This window comes from Wolffia australiana, chromosome 18, assembly GCF_029677425.1.
Source record: "Wolffia australiana isolate 7733 chromosome 18, ASM2967742v1".
NCBI classification, from domain to species: Eukaryota; Viridiplantae; Streptophyta; class Magnoliopsida; order Alismatales; family Araceae; genus Wolffia; species Wolffia australiana.
The window spans coordinates 7,880,127-7,901,028 of record NC_135852.1 but is presented as its reverse complement, the minus strand read 5'-3'; the positions used below and the strand labels follow the sequence as shown (position 1 = coordinate 7,901,028).

Here is a 20,902-nt window from a genome sequence, read left to right as displayed (position 1 = left end):
TGGTGAGACTTTTGATTTCTATGATTGATTTGAGTTTGCTTTGATCTGCTCTAATAAACTAAAAAGTTAATTTTAAATTATGTCATTGGTGCTTATGACTTTACACCTTGTCGCAGGTGATGAGGAAGGGTTGTCTCCACATAAAACAATGTTTAGGACTTTAAGGTGAGAATTAGATAAATGCTATCAATGATTAGGTATACAACATCTCCACAAGGTGATAATATCTATTCAAGAGGAATGAAAGGATATATATGAAATAAGGAAAACAGTTAGGTGAGAAGGTGGTTGTAACGAATGTATTATTATTATTGCGACGAGTGGTAGAAAGTGGGATGTGAACAGATCAAGTGAAAAATTAGAGAGTAAGATGGAGGAAGATGTGGAGAAGTAATAAGGGAAAGAGATGAATAATGGAAGGAAATGATGAAATATGGAAATTATGGTTTTAATTTTTGAGAAGGGGAGTCAACAATTTGAGATAAAAGTAGTTGAATGAGAAGGTATTAAATGGATCAAACCTAATGCCTGCGATGTATGGCAAGAGAACTTAGCATAGGTCATTATGTTCTGCGAGACGCTGCCAATTTTATCGTACACATAAGCATCTCCTCTTCTCTGTTTTACCTTTTCTAAGTACTCAAGACACCAGTGAACGCTTGATAAATCTTTAAAGCCTCACTCTTTTAATTAGCCTGCCCAGGTAGGGAGCAAATTAAGAGATATTTTTTACAAATATCAATCACTCATCCTATTGATCCCACGATATGGATATATGGAGGATAAAACAATAAACTTAACTTTAAATTCTCATCTTGATTCACCTTTTGGATCCTCAGATATCAAGAGAGAAAAATAGAAGAATAAGAAGAAGAAAAGAAAAAAAAACAATAAAGAGAAGAAGGAAAAAAAGAGGAGAAGAAGAAGAGAAAAATAGAAGTAGAAAAGAACAATAATATAAGAATAAAATAATAAGAGAAGGTGAAGAAAAAAAGAGCGGAGAAAAAGAAGAGAAAAATAGATGAAGAAGAAAAGAAAAGAAAAACAATAAAGAGAAGAAGAAGAAGAAGAAAAGAGAGGAGGAGAGAAAAATAGAAGAGGAAGAATATAAAAGAATAAAATAAGAAGATAAGAAGAAGAAAAAAAAGAGAGGAGAAGAAGAAGAGAAAATAGAAGGAGAAGAAAAGAACAGTAAAATAAGAATGAAATAAAAAAAGAAGAAAAAAACAAGAAAGAGAAGAAGGAGAAAAGAAGAGAGTGGAAGAAGAAAAAAATAACAGTAAAATAAGAACAAAATAAGAAGAGAAGAAGAAGAAAAGAAGAAAAAAGAGGTGGAAAAAAGAAAAACGGACCGAGGGAGTGCAAAACCTGGGAAGGAGGAACACGCCACCGGCGAGAGGTTGGGGCGGCAGGAGGAACAACCGAGGGGTCAGACAGGGGGAAGGGGGAGAGGGTTGACCAGCAATAAAATAATATATTTTTATTAAAATATCCAGTCCCGGTCAGGTTTGACCGACTAGCCAGTCCAGCCTTAAATGGTGACCGATAGTCCCAGCTTTGTCCGGTCCAAAATGTTAAACCCGACCTAGAATTCTACAAACCTCCAAATGGGCCATGCTGGGCCCATTTAGAGTTCAAACTAGGCCCAATAAGGGATTGTGTATGACGTAGAAGAAGAAAAGAAGAGTAAAATAAGAATAAATAAGAAGAGAAGAAGAAGAAGAAGAAAAGAAGAAAAAAAGAGTACAAGAAGAGGATTAAAAAAAAGAGGAGAAAAAGAAAAGAAAAAGAACTGTGGGAGGGGGAGTGTGCCACCGGTGGGAGGTTGGGGTGGGGGAGGAAGGCGGAGGGGGTTGACTGACAAAAAACTAATATTTTTAATTAATAAAAACCAGTCTCGGTCCGGTTTGGCCATCGGACCAAACTCGGACCGACAGCCAGTCCAGCCTTAAATGGTGGACCGACAGTCCCCGTTTGGTCCGGTCTGACCGGTCCCCGGTCCAAAATGTCAAACCCAACGTAGAAATCCTACAAACCTGTAAATGGGCCAGGCTGGGCCCATTTAGAGCTCAAACTAGGCCCAATAAGAGGTTGCATATGACGTGGAAGAAGAAAAGAACAGTAAAATAAAATAATATTTTCTATTCAATAATATCTAGTCCCCGGTCCAAAATGTCAAACCCAACCTAGAAATCCTACAAACCTGTAAATGGGCTCGGCTGGGCCCATTTAGAGTTCAAACTAGGCCCAATAAGAGATTGCGTATAGAAGAAGAAAAAAACAGTGAAATAAAATAATATTTTTTTATTGAATAATATTCGGTCCCCGGTCCAAAATGTCAAACCCAAGGTAGAAATCCTACAAACCTGTAAATGGGCCTGGATGGGCCCATTTAGAGTTCATACTAGGCCCAATAAGAGATTGTGTATGACGTAGAAGAAGAAAAGAACAGTAAAATAAAATAATATATTTTTTTGAATAATATCCAGACCTGGGTCTAAAATGTCAAACCCGACGTCGAAATCCTACAAACCTGTAAATGGGCCAAGCTGGGCCCATTTGGAGTTCAAATTAGGCCCAATAAGAGATTGCCTATGACGTGGAAGAGGAAAAGAACAGTAAAATAAAATAATATTTTCTATTCAATAATACAAACCTCTAAATGGGGCAAGCTGGGCCCATTTAGAGTTCAAAATAGGCCCAATAAGAGATTGCCGATGACGTGGAGTCCAATCAGACGAGCTTTATCCACGCGTGAAGCTCTCAGCGAGCCAGAGAAGGCGGTGCCGATTCTCTCCAAATCTCCCCTGCCATGGCGACCTCCTCCATTTGGGTACCCCTCTCTCTCTCTCTTCCCCTTCTCTCTCTCTCTCTCTTCCCCTTCTCTCTCTCTCTCTCTTCCCCCTCCATCGCCCTCCTCTTCTCCGCTCGCTCCCGCTCTCCTTCCTGGGCTTTTCCCCGTTCGATTTGGCCTCCCCCATCGCCTGCTCGCCTTGAAATGTTCTAGGGTTTGAAATGGCCGTTTTTCGCGATCTGGGTTCGATGGATTCCTCTTCCTCGATCGCTTGTCCGTGTGGGTCTGCGGATTTTTTCAATTGGAGGCCTCGGGGATTGGGATTGAAGCTGAATCGCCGGGTTTCGCCGGGGAGGACGAACCCTAGATTGGAAATCAAGGCTGGGAAGATGATCGTCGAGAGAAATGTGTCCCGGGAGCTGAATTATGCGGAGCTTCCACAGAGAATCGCGGGATTTGAGGAGGATTTCGCTGTGGAAAAGCTCAGAGCTCAGGTGGCCGCCATCCAGCCCATCCCTGCGCTTCCTGCCAATCAGAATGTGGCGGGTTTGGTTGCTTCTTTCTTCGTTTTGGGGGTGTTCTTCGACAGGATTTGGACTCGGTGGAGGGGGCCGGTTGACTCCGGGCCAAGGCCAAGCCCGAGGTCTGATTTCTGGGCGCAGGTGCCCACCAGCTTCTCTCTTTTTCTTCAGAAGAATCTGCAGAGAAAGGAATCTGTGGAGTGGGTGAACATGGTTCTTGGAAAACTCTGGAAAGTTTACCCTGCAGGATTGGAAAACTGGGTTATTGGCCTGCTTCAGCCTGTTATAGATGATCTCGAGAAGCCTGATTATGTCCAGAGAGTAGAGATTAAGCAGTTCTCCATGGGGGATGAACCGCTTTCGGTCAGGAATGTGGAGCGCAGGACTTCTCGCCGAGCCAATGATCTGCAGTGAGTTTTTCTCCCTTCATTCTATTATTCAACCTGGTGTTTGAGTGCTGAATTATGATTCTTTGTTCTATCATTGATTCAGGTATCAAATTGGACTGCGTTACACGGGTGGAGCTCGTATGCTGTTATCTCTGTCTCTGAAGTTTGGTATTATTCCCATTGTTGTGCCCATTGGCATTCGAAACTTCGATATTGATGGGGAATTGTGGGTCAAATTGCGGTTGATACCGTCTGAGCCGTGGATTGGTGCTGTATCTTGGGCTTTTGTGTCCCTTCCGAAAATCAAGTTCGAGTTGTCGCCATTTCGATTGTTCAATCTGATGGGTGAGTTTGTGGTCGCCCCCATCGAACCCAAGTCTTAATTTTTACTAGAGACTATTTGTACGGTCTGTTCTCCACTCTTTGGTAGTTTTTCAATGATGATGAATAATCATCATCGTTGTCATCATCGTCGTCATCGTCGTGCTGCAGATGAATGACGATGACTAGTTAATCTTCTGTCATCTTCTGAACAATGTTAAGAAGGGGAAGATGATGAGGAGAGGCAATGATGAGACATCATCGTCATGGCCATCCTCATCCGGACAAGAATGATGATGAGACGATGCCGAAATTGATTTCTCCATCTTTATCATCATCATCGCCATCCTGGTGAGGAGGAATGATGGGGAGAATAACGATTTCACCATCGCAGATAGTGAACACTACTCTTCAGATTGAGCAATTTATCATCTATTTCTGGTAAATATAATTTATCATCTATTTTTAACCTTAGGATACTAGTCTGACTCTTGGGTTCTTTTTTTTGCATGGAATGCCAACATCAGCGATCCCTGTCCTTTCAATGTAAGTGTAAATCCGTCAAATGTATTTTCCTTCAAAATTATCAGATAGAAAATCAGCATCCGATGTTAGAAATTTACAGATATTCAAATTTCATTGATGTTTCTGCTCTCCAGGTTTCTGACCAAGCTTTTGACTGAGGACTTGCCTCAGTTATTTGTTCGGCCGAAGAAGATAGTCATCGATTTTCAAAAAGGTGAAGCTCATGGCCCTGTAACTGTTGATGGGAAGAGTCATGTGATCCACGAGGGAAATAAAGACTTTCTTGGGGAGCTCTCAGTTACCCTTGTGGATGCTCGTAATGTTCCTTATGTTTCCTTTGGTACATTACTCTTCCACTAAACCCAAAACCCTGAACCCGAAACCCTAAAACCCATTTTACAAGATGATGGATATTTACTCATGCTGGTATTTATTACTTTCTCTGCAGCAAAAACTGACCCATATGTGGTCCTTAATCTGGGAGATCAAGAAATTCGTAGCAAGAGAAATAGCCAGACCACTGTGATTGGGCCACCTGGCAAGCCGATATGGAATCAAGTGGGTGTTAATCCTCTTGTTCTCCTCTATGTTTCCTTTCTCAATTACTGTTCTCAGAATTCTGAGCGTCATTGCTATCTCTCACTGGAACAGGATTTCCATTTATTGGTTTCTGATCCTCGGAAGGAGAAACTCCATATCCAAGTGAGAGACTCCTTTGGTTTTTCAGACTTCACTGTTGGAGCTGGAGAGGTAAACTACAGGACAATTAACCTATTATTCTTTATTCTGTATTATATACTCTTTATTCTCGTGCAACAAAATCATTTGGAGGACAATGAACCAATTATTATTTATTCTCACCCAGCGAACATCAATAAGAAGACAATGAACCATTTATTATTTATTATGTACTTGTCATCCAGCAAAAAATCAGTCAGAGGACAATGAAGCAATTATTATTTATTCTTTATTCTCACACAGCAAACATCAATTAAAGGACAATGAACCAATCGTTCTTTATTCTGTATTATTTGTTCTTTATTCTCACCCAGCAAACATCAATTAGAGGACAATGAACCAATCATTCTTTATTCTGTATTATTTGTTCCTTATTCTCACCCAGCAAACATCAATTAGAGGACAATGAATCAACTATTCTTTAGTCTGTACTACTTGTTCTTTATTCTCACCCGGCAAACTCCAATTAGAGGACAATGAACAATTATTATTTATTTATAAATTACTTATTCATTATTATCATCGAACAAACATCAATTTGGGGGCATCTATTCTCGTTGCGTTTGGGCTCCACATGGTCTGTTTATCTAGCTGGGGGATAACGTGAGGGGGTTTGAATAAAATTTAATTTCATTCAGTTTGGTTTATTTCATTATTTCTTGATTTATTAAGTCAGTATGTCATTTTCCCATTGTTGACCATGAGTTTTCCCTCTTCAAACTTCATTGATCAAGAGTTGACCAGGCCGTATAGGACTTAATTAAATAGTCTGGCATTCAATCATCATATTTCTCTAGAATCATATATTCCTCAGAGGAGAATAAACAAGTCAATCATGATAATGAAAATTTTATTTTCTTCTTGAACAGGTTGAATTGGGTTCTCTCCAGGATACAGTTCCCTCAGACAGAGTTATTGCTCTTGAAAGAGGGTGGGGACTCTTGGGGAAGGGCTCGTCTGGGGAAATACTACTGCGCCTCACTTACAAAGCCTATGTAGAAGATGAGGAAGACGATCCTTACAAAATGAATCTTACTGACATTGATCCATCTGACGATGACGACGACGAGGACGACGGCGTCGACGATGACAGTGTAATTGGCCCGGACTTTTCAGATGCTTATCCTAACCAAGGCAGAGTAGGATCCTCTTCTTTGGGAAGGGGGCAGGAACCCTTGATGGATCTAGTGACAGCGCTTCTTATGAGCCAGGAATTCCAAAACATGGCAGCTTCTCAAGAGGGCAACTCCAATTTTCCTGGAAATTATCCTCTGACAAGACCCATCTCCGGCACCATATCAAATCCAAGTAATTTCACTTGCTTTATCACATGAACATGGTTTTATTATGAAGTAATATCAATTCTATCTCTATCTCTATCTCTAATAATGTACCTGTTGGTTTTGTGCAGAGAAAACTGTGTTATTGTCTGCTGTGATAACGGGCATGGTTGCCTTGATTTCCATGAAGCTGTGCGGCTCTGGCATCTTCAATTCTTGATGTTCTTGCAGAGGATTCTTAGAACAGTGTTCTGTCTCTCCAAACAAGATGAAGAACAAGCTTGAAGAGTCAGAATTAGAAGGCGAGCCAAATGAGGAAATTACTGCCATGTTTCAACTTGGGAAATGTAGATAGGAAGAGGAGGTCTCGCTAGATGAAAACCAACCATGACGAGCACAATTGGAAGTAGTTCCGATTATAGCCATGAGGACATGAAGGCCATGATTTTGGTTAAGAAAGATTTCACCTTGGAAGAATTTCTTTGATTATTGAAGAATCTCTTCGATACCTGGAAAGATACTGGCAACCCACAGGAAGACAAGATGAACATCTCTGAAGAAGATGAAGAACTACCATGATGAGTCAATAATACTATTGTATGGCCAAGGAGACAGATTCTACTCCCTGAGATGGGTCACCTGAGATGAAGATCAGGCCATTCAAAGCTGTGACCTTTGGTTCTTGAAACCCTAACGAATAGAAATACAATTTTCACAGTGGAAATTAAAATCCGTTATAGAGTTTTCCCTCAATTTTTTACGATTTCCTTCAAAAAAATTATACTTCACAGCTCTTAATAAAGACTTGTGGCTTTCTAAGTGGACGAAGCAGAGTGGAGAATAAAAAGTGAACCATAAAACGCACAAATCATCCTACGTAGATATTATAAGATTCAACTGATCAAATTTTACAAAGAAGCACAATCGTTTCTAAAATAGAGAGGTCTAACAGTTTGCTCAAACCAGATATCCATTTCACTTCTCCCAAGCTCCTCAGATTAGGTCAGCCACATTCATGGGCATTTCATCAATCTGCGTGCTGTAATACTGCTCGATGTCTCTCAGGATTTTGATGTCATCACTGCGAACGAAGTTAATGGCAACACCCTGAAAAAGTCGAACTAACTTGGTCAATACGCTAAATATGCAATTTTTGAAAAGAAATTCAAATTAGAATAATCCCATTACATTGAATGTTTGACAATATACTGTTTTTTTTAACAATATACCATAACTTACTAACAATTGAAATTTTAGTATAATTTATTCATTTTTTGTCGGAAAGCCAAAGAACAGATGCTGAAGAAAATTGAGAGAATGGTTACCTTTCTCCCAAAACGACCAGAGCGGCCGATTCTGTGGATGTAAAGCTCTCGGTTGTTGGGAAGATCGTAGTTTATGACCAGGGAAACCTAATAATGGAAAAAAACGAAAAAAAGATCATCATAGTGATTGAACACGAATAAAAAAAGAAAATTCTAAAAGGATAAATTGCCTAATATTAATTTTTTTGAAAGAGCATTGCATATTTACTCAGTTAACCGCCTGAGTTCTTCAATTGATACTGCATATGTACTGAGTTAAACTCTCTAAAAATATAACTGAAAATCACTATTAAACCTCTTCTTAAAAAACTCAATGCATGAGACATTATATGGCTCACCCGGGTTTAGTTATTGCTAGAATTGAATTTTCCCAGAAAAATTATGAGAGGTCCTGGAATATGGGACAAAGGACTGCTTTCATTTGCCGTAATAATGTTATTATTGAAGCACATACTGTATCAAATCAACTAATTTTGTTTGAAAGAAAAATCAAATCAAGTAATATGACGTGTTTTTACAAAAAATTCATAATTGCGAACCTGTTGAACATCGAGCCCACGAGCCCAAACGTCAGTAGTGATGAGCACTCTGGTGGTGCCTGAGCGAAACTCAGACATGATCGCGTCTCTTTCTTTCTGGGGCATATCTCCGTGCATGGAAGAGACTGTGAAATTGTTGCTGCGCATTTTCTCCGTCAACCAGTCCACCTGGCATTTTTAATAATCCACGATATTAGTTTTCTAGACATTCTCTTCTTCTTTTCTTCTTGTTCTCGGAAAATGCTTGACATAAATGATCTCTCACATGAAATGTAATTTGCCATTCTTACATCCTTAATCCGAATCCCAAAACCCTAAACCCTAAATATAAACCCTTTAACCGAAATCTAAATCCTAAACTCTTACAGAAAGATCAGTTTTCAAGCTTTCATATTGACCCAGATTCCTAAACTCTTAACCCTAACTCGAACCATAAACCTAAATTTTAAACACAAAAATATAAACCATGATCCTGATTACGAAAATAACGTCAGCTCACGATCTAAAATCGTCCATCCAGGACAACAGTGTGTCTCGAAAAATGGTAAGAAAGTCGAAAGAGAAAGGGAGAGAAGATTTAAGACAACGACCTTTCTCTTAGTGTTGCAGAAGATGACGGCCTGGGTGATGGTGAGCGTGTCGTAGAGATCACACAACGTGTCAAATTTCCACTCTTCCCTCTCAACAGCCACAAAAAACTGCTTTATACCCTGGACTTGGAAATAATTGAAAAGTGAGATGAGGATCCGAACAGGACTCATTATTAATGCCGAAAGAATAATTAAAATTAAGATAAGGATGGCAAAGACTAACCTCCAAGGTCAACTCATCACGCTTGACAAGAATCCTAACCGGATCAGTCATAAATTTGTTCGTTATCTCCAAAATTTCGTGTGGCAAAGTGGCAGATATCAACACAACCTGTAGATAAATCCCGGATAAGATGATTGAAAATTCCCAGAAATTATGCATTTTTAGAGATATTAAACATGAAAATTGCCCACCTGAAGATCCGGAGGGAGATATCTGTACACATCATAGATCTGATCCTTAAACCCTCTGCTCAGCATTTCGTCAGCTTCATCCTGTCATTACAGAATTAACAAGTCGGACATTATTAACCCTGGAAAGAATTCACTACATCTGAGAAAACTCTGAAAAAATACAAAACTTACGAGAACTAGGAGCTTAATCGCTCTTGTACGTAAAGTCCTTCTCTTGATCATGTCACAGACTCTGCCGGGAGTTCCAGATACCACATGAACGCCGTATTCCAATTTTCTAATGTCCTCGCCGATGCTCTTGCCTCCAATACATGCGTGGACCTGTATGTTTATATAGTCTCCAATGGCCAATATCACTTTCTCAGTTTGCCCAGCAAGCTCCCTTGTCGGAGACAGAATCAAGGCTTGAACTCTGACAGAGAATGAAGCACATAAACTCAGCCAAAATTGACAATATAACCACAAATTATCACATAAATGTTTCTCTTCCTCCGTCATCCCATTCAAACATGTACATAGCATTGGTGAGTGGTTAAGTAAATTACCCATTTCGCAAGTACTTTATGAACCCAATGTAAATAGAGAATATTATAATCGATCAAAACCCACCTTGAAGAATAACCGATCAAGAGAGAGGGGAAATCAAGGAACACTTTGTCAAGGAATTTAAGAGAGAAAACCGTCCCAAATCCCGAATCAAAATGAAAAAAAATCCAAATAATGAACCATACTCTCTCGAACTGGTGTCGACCATCTGGCAAACGGACAAGGCGATCATGGAGGTCTTTCCGGTTCCAGACTGGGCCTGCGCAATGACGTCGCGGCCGCTCACAATGGGCAAGACGGCCCTCTGCTGTATAGCGGAGGGTTTCTCGAACCCGTAAGCGTAGATACCGCGAAGAAGATCATCTCTGATGCCCATCTGATCGAAACTGGTGATCGCTTCCACATCCGGCGACGTCTCGAAGACGAGATTCGAGTCATCCACTCTGTGCTGCATCCCTCCGTCGCGATTCCTCGGCGCCGCCACCGCCCCCGACGCCATCGAAGCTTCAATCGGAGCAAATCTTGCGACGAGCGGAGAGAAGAAGCGAAGAAATTGAAAAAATAGGGCTTTTTATCGGAAGAACACGAAGAATGTTTACACTGTCCCGCAGGTGAATCGTAACGTTAGGCGATGTACGTGGATTTATCCTCTCTTGACGTCATTGAGCGATGGATTTTTCGGGCGGCTCATGTTAATTAAATCTCTGTTAAGGTATGGTAGAACTTGAGCCTCTTCTACAAGGGCTGTAGGCCCGCTTCTAATAAAAATAGGGTTAATAGCACTGTACATCACAAACTATGTCCAAAATATGTGAGTTAACCTTGACTTTTTTTTTGGCACGGTATATCCAAACTCACTAAGCGGACTGATATATATCCCGGTGATGACGTGGAGTCCATCGTGGCTGCCAGGTGGATCTCCGACCAGATTTTTACCTGGCGGAACCCACCTGGCAGCCACGCTGGATTCCACGTCATCACCGTAATATGTCTACCAGCCAAGGGTTTAACTTAAAGAGAGAGAGAGGCATTCTAGAGAGAGAGTGAAGGAGAGAGAGAGAGGCGTGCTTGAGAGAGAGGTTTTAGAGAGAGAAAGAGAGGTGTTCTAGAGAGAGAGGCGTTGTTCTCTAGAACATCTCTCTTTCTCTCTCTAGAAGAGAGAGTGAGAGAGAGAGAGAGAGAGGTTATAGAGAGAGAAAGAGAGGTGTTCTAGAGAGAGAAAGAGAGGTGTTCCAGAGAACAACGCCTCTCTCTCTCTAGAACACCTCTCGTTCTCTCTCTATCACACCTCTCTCTCTAGAATGCCTCTCTCTCTCTCTCTTATCAGAAAACCCTTGACAGGTTCTAGAGAGAGAAAGAGATGTTTTCTAGAGAGAGAAAGATATGTGTTCTAGAGAGAGAAAGAGATGTGTTCTAGAGAGAGTAGGAGAGGTGTTATAGAGAACAACGCCTCTCTCTCTAAAACCTCTCTCTCAAGCACGCCTCTCTCTCTCTCCTTCACTCTCTCTAGAATGCCTCTCTCTCTCTCTTTAAGTTTTTTTTTTTTGGGCAAAAATCACGGTGCCGGTTACGTCCAACCCTAGGGTTGTGCCCGTAGTCCGATCCAGCCGTGCCCTGGATGCCACCCAGGGGGTTTTTATTTATAAAGTGTAGTGTTTTTCAATGTTTGTGCGCGTGGATCGATTATATATCCCAATTACACTCGGATCCCACTCGTCCACGCCCAGAGTTAGGAAAAAAGAAAAGATACATGAGTGATACCTCGCGGACGCTCGAGGAAGTGTGTTCGTCGTCGTTTCTCCGGAGCGATTCCACGAGGTCATTGTAGCGCTTGGTGGCGCTCGAGTCGGGGTGGTTCTTCGTCGTCATCATGTGCGCTCGGAGTGGGCGGAGTGACGCTCTAGTCGAGGCGGGCGCGGTCCACGCCTCGTACGCCAGCGCTCCAGGCGATCCTCCAATCCCGCGGGCCAGGCGTCGCGAGGAGGCGGCGTGTGCGGAGGGAGGGCAAGCCAAGACGATCGAGTCGATGACATCTTCGGGCCATGGGCGGAAGCTCCTGCCAAGAATAGAAAAGAGTGGAGTGGGTGCGAGCGTGTACCGCATGGTTGGCGAGGGCATCAGCTGTCTGGTTTCCCTCTCTCAGCTGATGACGAAAGCACGCGATACGCGAGCGGCACCGCATGATGTCGTTCCACGCTCGACGTAGTCGCCACTGGGAGCATGTGCATGTACGAAACATATCAACTAATATCTGTGAGTCCGATTTCACGACGATATTATGAAGGTTCCGTTCCTCACAGAGGAGGAGACCATCACGTATCGCCATAGCCTCGGCTAATGTATTAGTTTGTACGTCATAAAAAGAAGAGAAGGCAAGGAGGCTCCCTGTGTGATCGCGTAAGATGCCTCCGCCCCCTGCTGGCCCTGGGTTCCCTTTCGCCGCACCATCCACATTCAATTTGAGAAAGCCTACTGGCAGTGGGAGCCAATAAACTACTCGATACTTGATGCGGGTGGCGAGGGGGGTCACCGGGATGCCAATAGAGCGGAGGAGGTTGCATGCAAGTGGTGATCGGCTGTCTCGCGGTGTGAGGAGAGGCTGAATGCGTCGAAGCCACAACTGAACTCGACGCCTGATGTCCACAGCTCGCATAGGTGTACCTGCAAAATGAGACGAATTTCGCCCTTTCCAAATCTCCCATAGAAGATAAGCTATGGTGATGGGGAGGATGGGGCTCCGTGCAAAGCGAGTCGGCGTGAGGATAAACTTGCCGAAACACTCAAACGGTGTCAAAGGATGAAGACAGTCGGTGATGAGACGCCAGCAATCCACTGCCGTCTCGCTATGGAAGAAAAGATGATCAATAGTCTCTGTGTGCGGGAGAGTGGGGCAACAGTGGCAGCGCGAACTAAGAGAACAGCCTATCCGAGCCACTCGGTCGTCAGTCGGGAGGCCTCGGTGGAGGAGTCTCCAAAGGAAAAAGGAGACACGTGTATGGATCGCCGGATGCCAAATGCGCTGACCCCAGTGCTGTGGGGGAGATTTCACACGAAAATGCTCCCACGAGGAACAACGCGTGTATGCTCCATGGGGTGTGAGTATCCAAATGGCACAATCAGGACTAAGGTCAAGAGGGGTAGTCTGGACCTCGGATAAAGTGGCCAAGGGAAGGTCGTGGTGCTCCCATAGGTGTGGTGTGTTGCTTCTAAGCAACTGAGCCACTGTGAGGTGCACACGGTGTGGTACGAACTGAGGATGAGAAGTGAGCGCCGCATCAGCATGCCAGGTGTCGTACCAAGCGCTAATGTCGCCTCGGCCGATGTGCCAACGGGTCACGTGACTCATCTCAAGCCAGTGGCGCTGCCATGTCCGCCATCGCTTGGTGCCCCGAATATCAAGCTCGCGTCGGGCCCATTCTTTGTATTTAGCTAAGATGAAACTCCCCAATGGGGAGTGGGTGGTACGCATATGCCATACCAGTTTCTTTTGAAGCATGTCTTGGACATCCGAGAGGCGTTTGATCCCTAGACCCCCTTTGAGCGTCGGCCAACATACTTTCTCCCAAGAAACCCAATGGTGACGTCGCTCCCCCTCAAAATGACCAGACCATAGGAAGCGTGCACATAGGCGTTCGACAGAGCGGAGAACCGTAAGTGATAGTGAGTGGACCGCCAAAGTGTATAGCGGGATACTCATGAGGACATGTCGGATTAGTTGGATGCGGCCTCTAGGGGAGAGGAAACGTAGTTTCCATCCCTCCAGTTTCTTCCTTAGCTTGCCTAGCACGGCATCAAAATAATGATGACGAGCAGGGCCAAGGAAGATAGGGCATCCAAGGTAGTCGAATGGAAGCTGTCCTCGTGAGTATCGTGTGGAGTGCTGAATGATCCCAGAGCGCCTCAGAGTGGTGGACGGGCCCACAATAAAGCTGCTCTTCGAAGCATTGACGAGTTGGCCGAAGGCTTGCTCGTACGCTGTAAGGAAACTCATAAATTCCTTGATGGATTTTTTAGATCCATTAAGGAACATGATGGCATCATCAGCAAATAAGGAGTGAGAGATGATCGGGCAACCCCTCTTCGTAAAGTGCAGTTGGATGAGGCCTTGGTTGATCGCCCGTGTGAGCGATCGGCTAAAGACCTCCTCCATCAATATACAGAGGGTGGGTTAGATAGGGTCACCCTGCTTGAGTCCCCGCGTAGCCGTGAAAAAGCCGGTGGAATTTCCATCCATCAAGAGGGAGAAGTGATTCTCCCTGATGCAAGCATCGACCAGTGCGATGAACGCATCTGTGAATCCGAAGCGGCGCAACACTTCGAGGAGGAAGTTCCACTCAACTCGATCAAAGGCTTTCTCCATATCAAGCTTGATGATGACGTTAGAGCCCAGAATATGAGTGTCTATTGACTAGGCTAGCTCGTGTACTAGTGTGATGCTGTCATGGATCTGTCGACCCTTGACAAAGCCACACTGTTCTGGCGAGATAAGTCTATCAAGGAAGCGTCCAAGTCGGTTTGTAATGATCTTTGATGCAACTTTATAGCATACATTACAAAGACTGATCGGAAAAAAGTCACGGAAGGAAGTGGGGGTGTCCACTTTCAGAATAAGCGCCAAAAAAGTGGATTTCCAACTCTTTGCGAAGACTTTACGTTGGAACGCTTCCTTGATAGCTAGGACCAAGTCGGTGCCTACCACATCCCAGCACGCTGAATAGAATTCGGTAGTGAAGCCATCGGGTCCTAGGGCTTTGTTACGGCCCAAGGAGAACACTACCTCTTTGATCTCCGCGCGCGTCGAGGTAGCTAGCAAAAGTGCATTTTCCTGGTTGGTCACTAAGGGGGGGATGGAGGTGAGAATATCCTCGCTCATAATAGTGGGCTGCGAGGAGAGGAGGGAGTGATAGTACTCCACGCCTGCACCTGCTAGCTGGATAGGGTCCTGTCCATGCGTCTCGAGGAGGGTCGTATAGTTCGGGTGGGCTCTGTGACGGATCGAGGCGTGCAAGAAACGTGTGTTCCTATCACCCTCTTGCAGCCATTGGATACGCGATTTTTGGAGATAAAAAATCTCCTGTCGTCGCATAGCATCCTCCAGCTGCTCTCTAAGTCGTAGCTGTCGCTCCCCCATGTCATCTGTCCAACACTCATGTAGGTGACGGTCGACATCAACCAATTTCCGTTTAAGCTCCTCTACCGGGGAATGGACGTCTCCAAAGACATGGCGATTCCACCATTTGAGGTGGAACTTGAGGTTGCGCAGACGGTAACTAAAGTTTTCCATAGGTGACGTAGAAATGGAACCATGCCAATGACTACGTACATATCTATGGAAATCACTATGCTCCAACCACATGGTTTGGAAGCGGAATGGGGGGCGGCGGATCCGATGACTCGAATTCAAGAGGAGGAGAATCGGTGTGTGGTCCGAGTAAAGTCTCGGAAGGAGCTCTACCGTGAGAGTGCACTGCATCAATGCAGAGCTATTCGTGAAACAACGGTCAAGCCGTTCGTATATACGCGCATCCGCTTGGCGTTCATTGCACCAAGTCCACTTCTCCCCGGTGGTAGGTGGTTCCACTAATGAAGTGATGTGAATAAAATCATTGAAGGCTTGCATAGAGCGTAGCCGAGGTGGGCGGCCCCCTTTGCGCTCGCTAATGTCCCATATGCAGTTGAAATCTCTGGCTATATACCAAGGGAGTTCAACTAGCTGCGAGTGAGAGTGAATATGGTGGGCGAGTTCTTCCCAGAGGGCCTCTTGCTCAGTTTGTCTATGCGGAGCATACACAATGGTAAGTAGATAAGGCTTTGGGGAGCACAACATGTCAAAGGTGACGTATTGTGTTCCTTCGGCCAAGAGTGTGATCGAATAATCTCGCTTCCAAAGAAGCCAGAGTTTATTTGATGGATGGCAGTAAGCATGATCCATCCCAAGTTTCCTCGCGATGGTTGGGGACTGATCCGATGTAAGCATCGGCTCGAGTAGTCCCACGATGCCTAATCTATGCCTAGTAATAAGGGTAAGTAGATGGGTTTGGGTGAGAGGGTTACCTATCCCTCTACAGTTCCAAACAAGACTTGGAATCATAAGTCTATCGGCTCGCGTGACGCACCCGAGATCGGGTGTAGTACGTGCGGCGTGAAGGTGGGGGTGATGCATGTGAACGGCGTCTCGAGCCAGGAGGGGTATCCACATCCGAGTCCTCGGAGAGGGAGATATCATCCTCCGCGCCAGTGGAATCCCGACCGCTAGTACTGCTAGCACTGTCCTCCGAGCTAGTGAAAGGGGCTTGACAGTTTGTCAAGCGTTCCAGTTGTTCAGAAGGAATATACAACGGGTGGAGGGCGGGTGTGGGGGCGGGGGAAGGACGTGAAGGGTGTGGAGGGGTGAGGGAGGAGGCGGGAGCGGGTGCAGGTGGGGAGGGGGCGGGAGCGGGTGCGGGGGCGGTGGTGGGGATGGCGGGAGCCGGTCCGGGAGGGGAGGGGGCGGGAGCGGGTGCGGGAGGGGTGGTGGGGATGGGTGCGGGGGGTGATGTAGGGGGGGTGGGGATGGATGCGGGAGCAAGGTGGGAAGAAGAAGAGGGGTTGTGTGTGGGAGTGTAGGAAGGATGTGGTGACGGGGAGGATAGCGAGGCGATAAGTGTGGCAGAAGAAGGCGTGGGGAGCGGGGCAGGTGATCGAGGAGGGGCGGTAGATCGGGTGGGGGAAGAGGTGATGCTAGCCTCGGGGGCATCGGGGACCATCAGTAGGGCGAAAGAGTTCGAGGTATGCATGTCCTCGCTGACCTCCTTACCCTTGCGGGTGGAGGGAACTCTAGTGCGTGGTGGGGATTTGGGGCGCTTCTCAGCACCCTTCCTCACCCACTGGGAAGTAGCGGGGGCAGGCTTAGCCACTGGGGGCTTGGTAGGCCCACTGGGTCGTGGGGGTGGAGGTGGTGCAATGGTGGGCTGCACCGATGTAACCAGAGGTCGGGAACCGAGGGGCGGTTTGCGAGTCGCCCTTGGGTGTCGGAGATAGTGGCTGCAATGTAATCATCGTAAGCCAAGGGCGGGAGATATTCCTCCTCCGTGGGGGTAGTCAGCGTCGCCTTTTGGCGACATGTATGGAGGGTATGTCCTAGGACAGTGCAGTGTGTGCAAAACCTCGGGAGGTTTTCATACACCACAGTCTGACGGATCAGCTCATCTCCATTTCGGATGAGTATCATGCGGTGGAGAGGGGCGAGTAGGCCTATCTCTACACATACTCGTGCATAGCTAGGACGGCTAAAAAGTTGGACATCTTTGTCCGCTCGTATGAAAGTGCCGACCGTACTAGTTAGAGATTCTAATGCATCGGATGTAAACAAATGTGCTCGCAGGCCAGGAAAGTCTATCCACACCGGGACGGAATGGGGAGAAACATCACGTGAGTTCCCTAACTGCTCGGCCACCCAGCGAAAGGTATGCATCGTGGAGTCCTTGATCGTCCATGGCGTATTGCTCCAGGCCTGTCGAAAGTCATCCTCCAGCTCGAAGCGAATGAGTACACTCCGGTGATTCCGTGCTCCAATGACCACCGATCCAAGGAAGTTGTCGGGTGCTGCGTATACTCTCGTGATGTCATCGATGAGCAGCCGCTTCATCGCGAACCGCCCTATCAGCGTGTAGGCAAACGGCGCTGCCATACATGTTACCTCCTCCTTGGAGAAGGTAACCAAGCGAACACCCTCTGTGTCAATATAACCCCTAGGGGGGATCGAGTTATCATAAAGAGGGGGAAGAGTAGGCTTTGGGAGTGAGGTAGTGGGTGGTGTACATGTGACGCCCGCCACCCTCGCTGCCCAAGTCATAGTCGGGAGTGATTCTATGCTGTTAGTAGTGGCCTTGGGGGGTGCCTCGTTCACCGAGGTAGGGGGGACATGGTCTCTCGTATCCGGACGATGTGAAGGTGTGGAGGATGCGGTACTATGGTTGACCAAATCACCATGTTGGTCAACGCCGTCTGTAGTATCAACACGATCGTCCCGCCTTGAGTTAGTCGGTTGGTCAACGCTAACCGGCTGGTCAATGGTAGCGTCGTGGTCAATGGTGATCATTTTTGCAACGTTGACCGTTTGGTCAATGTTGACTGTTTGGTCGACGTTGACCGTTTGATTGACGTTGACCATTGGGTCGACGTTGACCGTCTGGACGACGTTGACCGTGTGGTCGATGTTGACCGTTTGGGCTCCATTGACCGTTTGGTTGACGTTGGCCGTTCGGTCAATGTTGAACATTTGGGCGACGTTGTCCATTTTGTCAAAGCTGACCGTTTGGTCAATGTTGACCGGGTGGTCGGCATGGACCACATGGTCAGCGGTGGACCGGTTGACTCGGTCCGCATTGACCGAGTCAACGAGTTCGGTTCGGTCAATGCTGACTGAGTCAACTCGGTCAGGCTTGACCGAGTCGACCGGGTGGACTCAGTCTAGCTTGGCCAGTGCGACCGGGTCGACCGGGTCACTCACGACCGGGTCGACTCTTTGATGAGTCGCTGAGTCGACCGGGTCGACTCGGTCGTTTGCGACCCGATTGACTCAGCCTTTACTGGCTAGGCCGTCGCGTGCTGAGTCAGCCCAACCGACAGAGTCGACTGGGATTGATTCAGGTGATGTGGCGACGTCACTGGGGGAGCGATGTGTGCCCGATGACATGGCTGCATCGCAGCCGTCGCTCGGGTGGCCTTTCGATGGATCGGACGGCAGGGAGATGTGAGAACGGTAAAAAAAATCAGGCGAGGGTGGCGTGGAATGGGCTTTTAATGCGGCCTCTGACTCTGACACCGTGGAACGGTCAAAGAAGGTGGGCGCTGGCAGTAATTTTACCGCCAACGGTCCAATTTTTTGACCGTTTGTGGTGTCCATCATGGGTCCACCATGTGGACCGTCCTCGGTGCGACACCTGTCGTCACCGACGGTCCAGATGAGCGTACAAGTTTCATCCGCCGTAATAATGGCGGATGCGGGCGCAAAAACGGAACTTTTTTGGGTTTTTTTAAAATTTGTTTTTTTCTATTTTTTCGTTTTTTTGTGATCGTGAGATCCATCCAGGCTGTCACCACTGACGACCTGGATGGATCCACATCTGATAATATCTAGGCCGCCAACATCTGACGTGTTAAGCACATCAGATGGGCGGCTTGGCTGGTCCCTCTGATTGCCTGACGTGTTTGACACGTCAGGCGTCCAGCGAGGATCCTCTGCTGACTCAGCGGCCCGCATGGGATTGCGGGCCGCGTGCCTTCGTTTTTGTTGTTTTTTCGGCGAACGCTCAATAAAATGAAGATTTTACATGATAAAAATAAAATAAATGTAAAATAAAATGTACCTTGCTATTCTTCGTCTCGAGACGAACAATTCAAGCGCAGATTTCACCCAATTTCGTGTAGTATATCGTTCCAATTTCAAAAAATAAAATTCGAAAATAAAAACTTACCTTCGAACTTAAAATCTCTCTAGAACGAGCTATACTGATCTGTTTCAGGCGATTTTTGTGTCGATTCCAATAGATTTCACCCTTCCGAATTGAGACCAAAATCAGCTCGATCTGAGATCCGACGCAAAAGTTATGAGCAAATCGCCGATTTCGCCGATTATAGACTAAGTTGATATTTGGCTTCCATCCGACGTGAGCAGTTCTCTCTCTTTAAGTTAAACCCTTGGCAGGTAGACATATCACAGTGATGACGTGGAATCCAGCGTGGCTGCCAGGTGGGTTCTGCCAGGTAAAAATCTGGTCGGAGATCCACCTGGCAGCCACGATGGACTCGACGTCATCACCGGGATATATATCAGTCGACTTAGTGAGTTTGGGATATATCGTGCCAAAAAAAAAGCCAAGGTTAACTCACAGATTTTGGACATAGTTTGAGATGTACCGTGCTATTAACCCATAAAAATAATATGCTAAAACTTTGGGCCACAATTTAAATTCTTATTTAATAAGCTTGCATTGTTCTGTTCAGATCTCGCCATGTGTACCGTAATCAGAATCGAGGGTAGTGCTCGTAGACCGATCTTGCTGTGCTCTACACACGACCTGGAAGTTTTTATGCATGTGAACGACATGTTTGATTGAGTTTGCAAGCATGAAGTGAGCGTAAATGTCTCAATTTTCACAGGGAATCAACTCATTGATGCTTATTACAAAAAGGGAATTTAGTACAACAACTGTCTCTCGGATGTTTGCGAGTACGCCTTTAGTGTTAGGAGCTAGTCTTTGTCCCCATGGCCGCTGGTACATGAGGGAGAAGTCTGTTGTCATTGCTATTGTCGTTTGAGCTCGAAGACGAAGACATCGCCTATGCGGGTCATCATTCACAACCCCCTCTCTATCTCTCCGTGCACTATGGCACCCGTGATGTCCGTCAGACATGAGGGCAATGTGTGTTCAAAGTCCGTGGGTGTTAGGAGGATGTAGATATAGTGCATGAATGACCAGGAAGGGGACATGACAGGACAAGATGAAGATTGTCCCGTCCTATGTCCCATTATTTAGAGGTTCATTTGAATAGTCTCATCCAGAGTTTGTCTCGTCACACACATTTGCTTCTGTCTCATCCCATTCAATAACCTTCCCATCTAATACATTCTCGACCCCTCCAACATCCAGACAGAAAAAATAAGTCACCATTACTAGTACCTTATTGTGTACCAGGTGTGGGCCCACACAAACAAGGGTATTTTTGTCGGTGTGCAGAAATTGAACCTAGATCTGAATTTGTCATCATGTGAATCAGTGTGCACGCCGATCGTGCATCAGCTTTAGGCCACTCGGAATTTGACATGTGGAAACAACTCACGCTCGTCTAGCTGGAGCTATTGGGCTCCTACTTGACTCTCATCGGACATAGAAGCTGTGTCGTCTGGTGTCCAAGGCCTTCGCCGGGACAGTTATT

At 45.9% G+C, this 20,902-nt stretch overlaps 2 protein-coding genes across 2 annotated transcripts; one reads left to right on the top strand and one right to left on the bottom strand.

Annotated features, from left to right (window-relative positions):
• The first annotated feature begins 2,760 nt into the window (after nucleotides 1–2,760).
• LOC144715279 (calcium-dependent lipid-binding protein-like) lies at nucleotides 2,761–7,321 on the top strand. Its single transcript, XM_078590210.1, has 8 exons — nucleotides 2,761–3,725; nucleotides 3,808–4,049; nucleotides 4,553–4,571; nucleotides 4,685–4,890; nucleotides 4,999–5,108; nucleotides 5,202–5,300; nucleotides 6,158–6,596; nucleotides 6,700–7,321. Exons 1-8 carry the CDS (start codon nucleotides 3,016–3,018, stop codon nucleotides 6,786–6,788), a joined length of 1,914 nt encoding a protein of 637 aa, XP_078446336.1. The 5' UTR covers nucleotides 2,761–3,015; the 3' UTR covers nucleotides 6,789–7,321.
• Nucleotides 7,322–7,416: 95 nt separating this feature from the next.
• EIF4A-III (eukaryotic initiation factor 4A-III) lies at nucleotides 7,417–10,532 on the bottom strand. Its single transcript, XM_078590211.1, has 8 exons — nucleotides 10,168–10,532; nucleotides 9,608–9,848; nucleotides 9,437–9,517; nucleotides 9,246–9,353; nucleotides 9,023–9,142; nucleotides 8,433–8,600; nucleotides 7,894–7,980; nucleotides 7,417–7,675 (listed from the first exon to the last, which is right to left on the bottom strand). Exons 1-8 carry the CDS (start codon nucleotides 10,479–10,481, stop codon nucleotides 7,562–7,564), a joined length of 1,233 nt encoding a protein of 410 aa, XP_078446337.1. The 5' UTR covers nucleotides 10,482–10,532; the 3' UTR covers nucleotides 7,417–7,561.
• Between the last annotated feature and the right edge of the window lie 10,370 nt (nucleotides 10,533–20,902).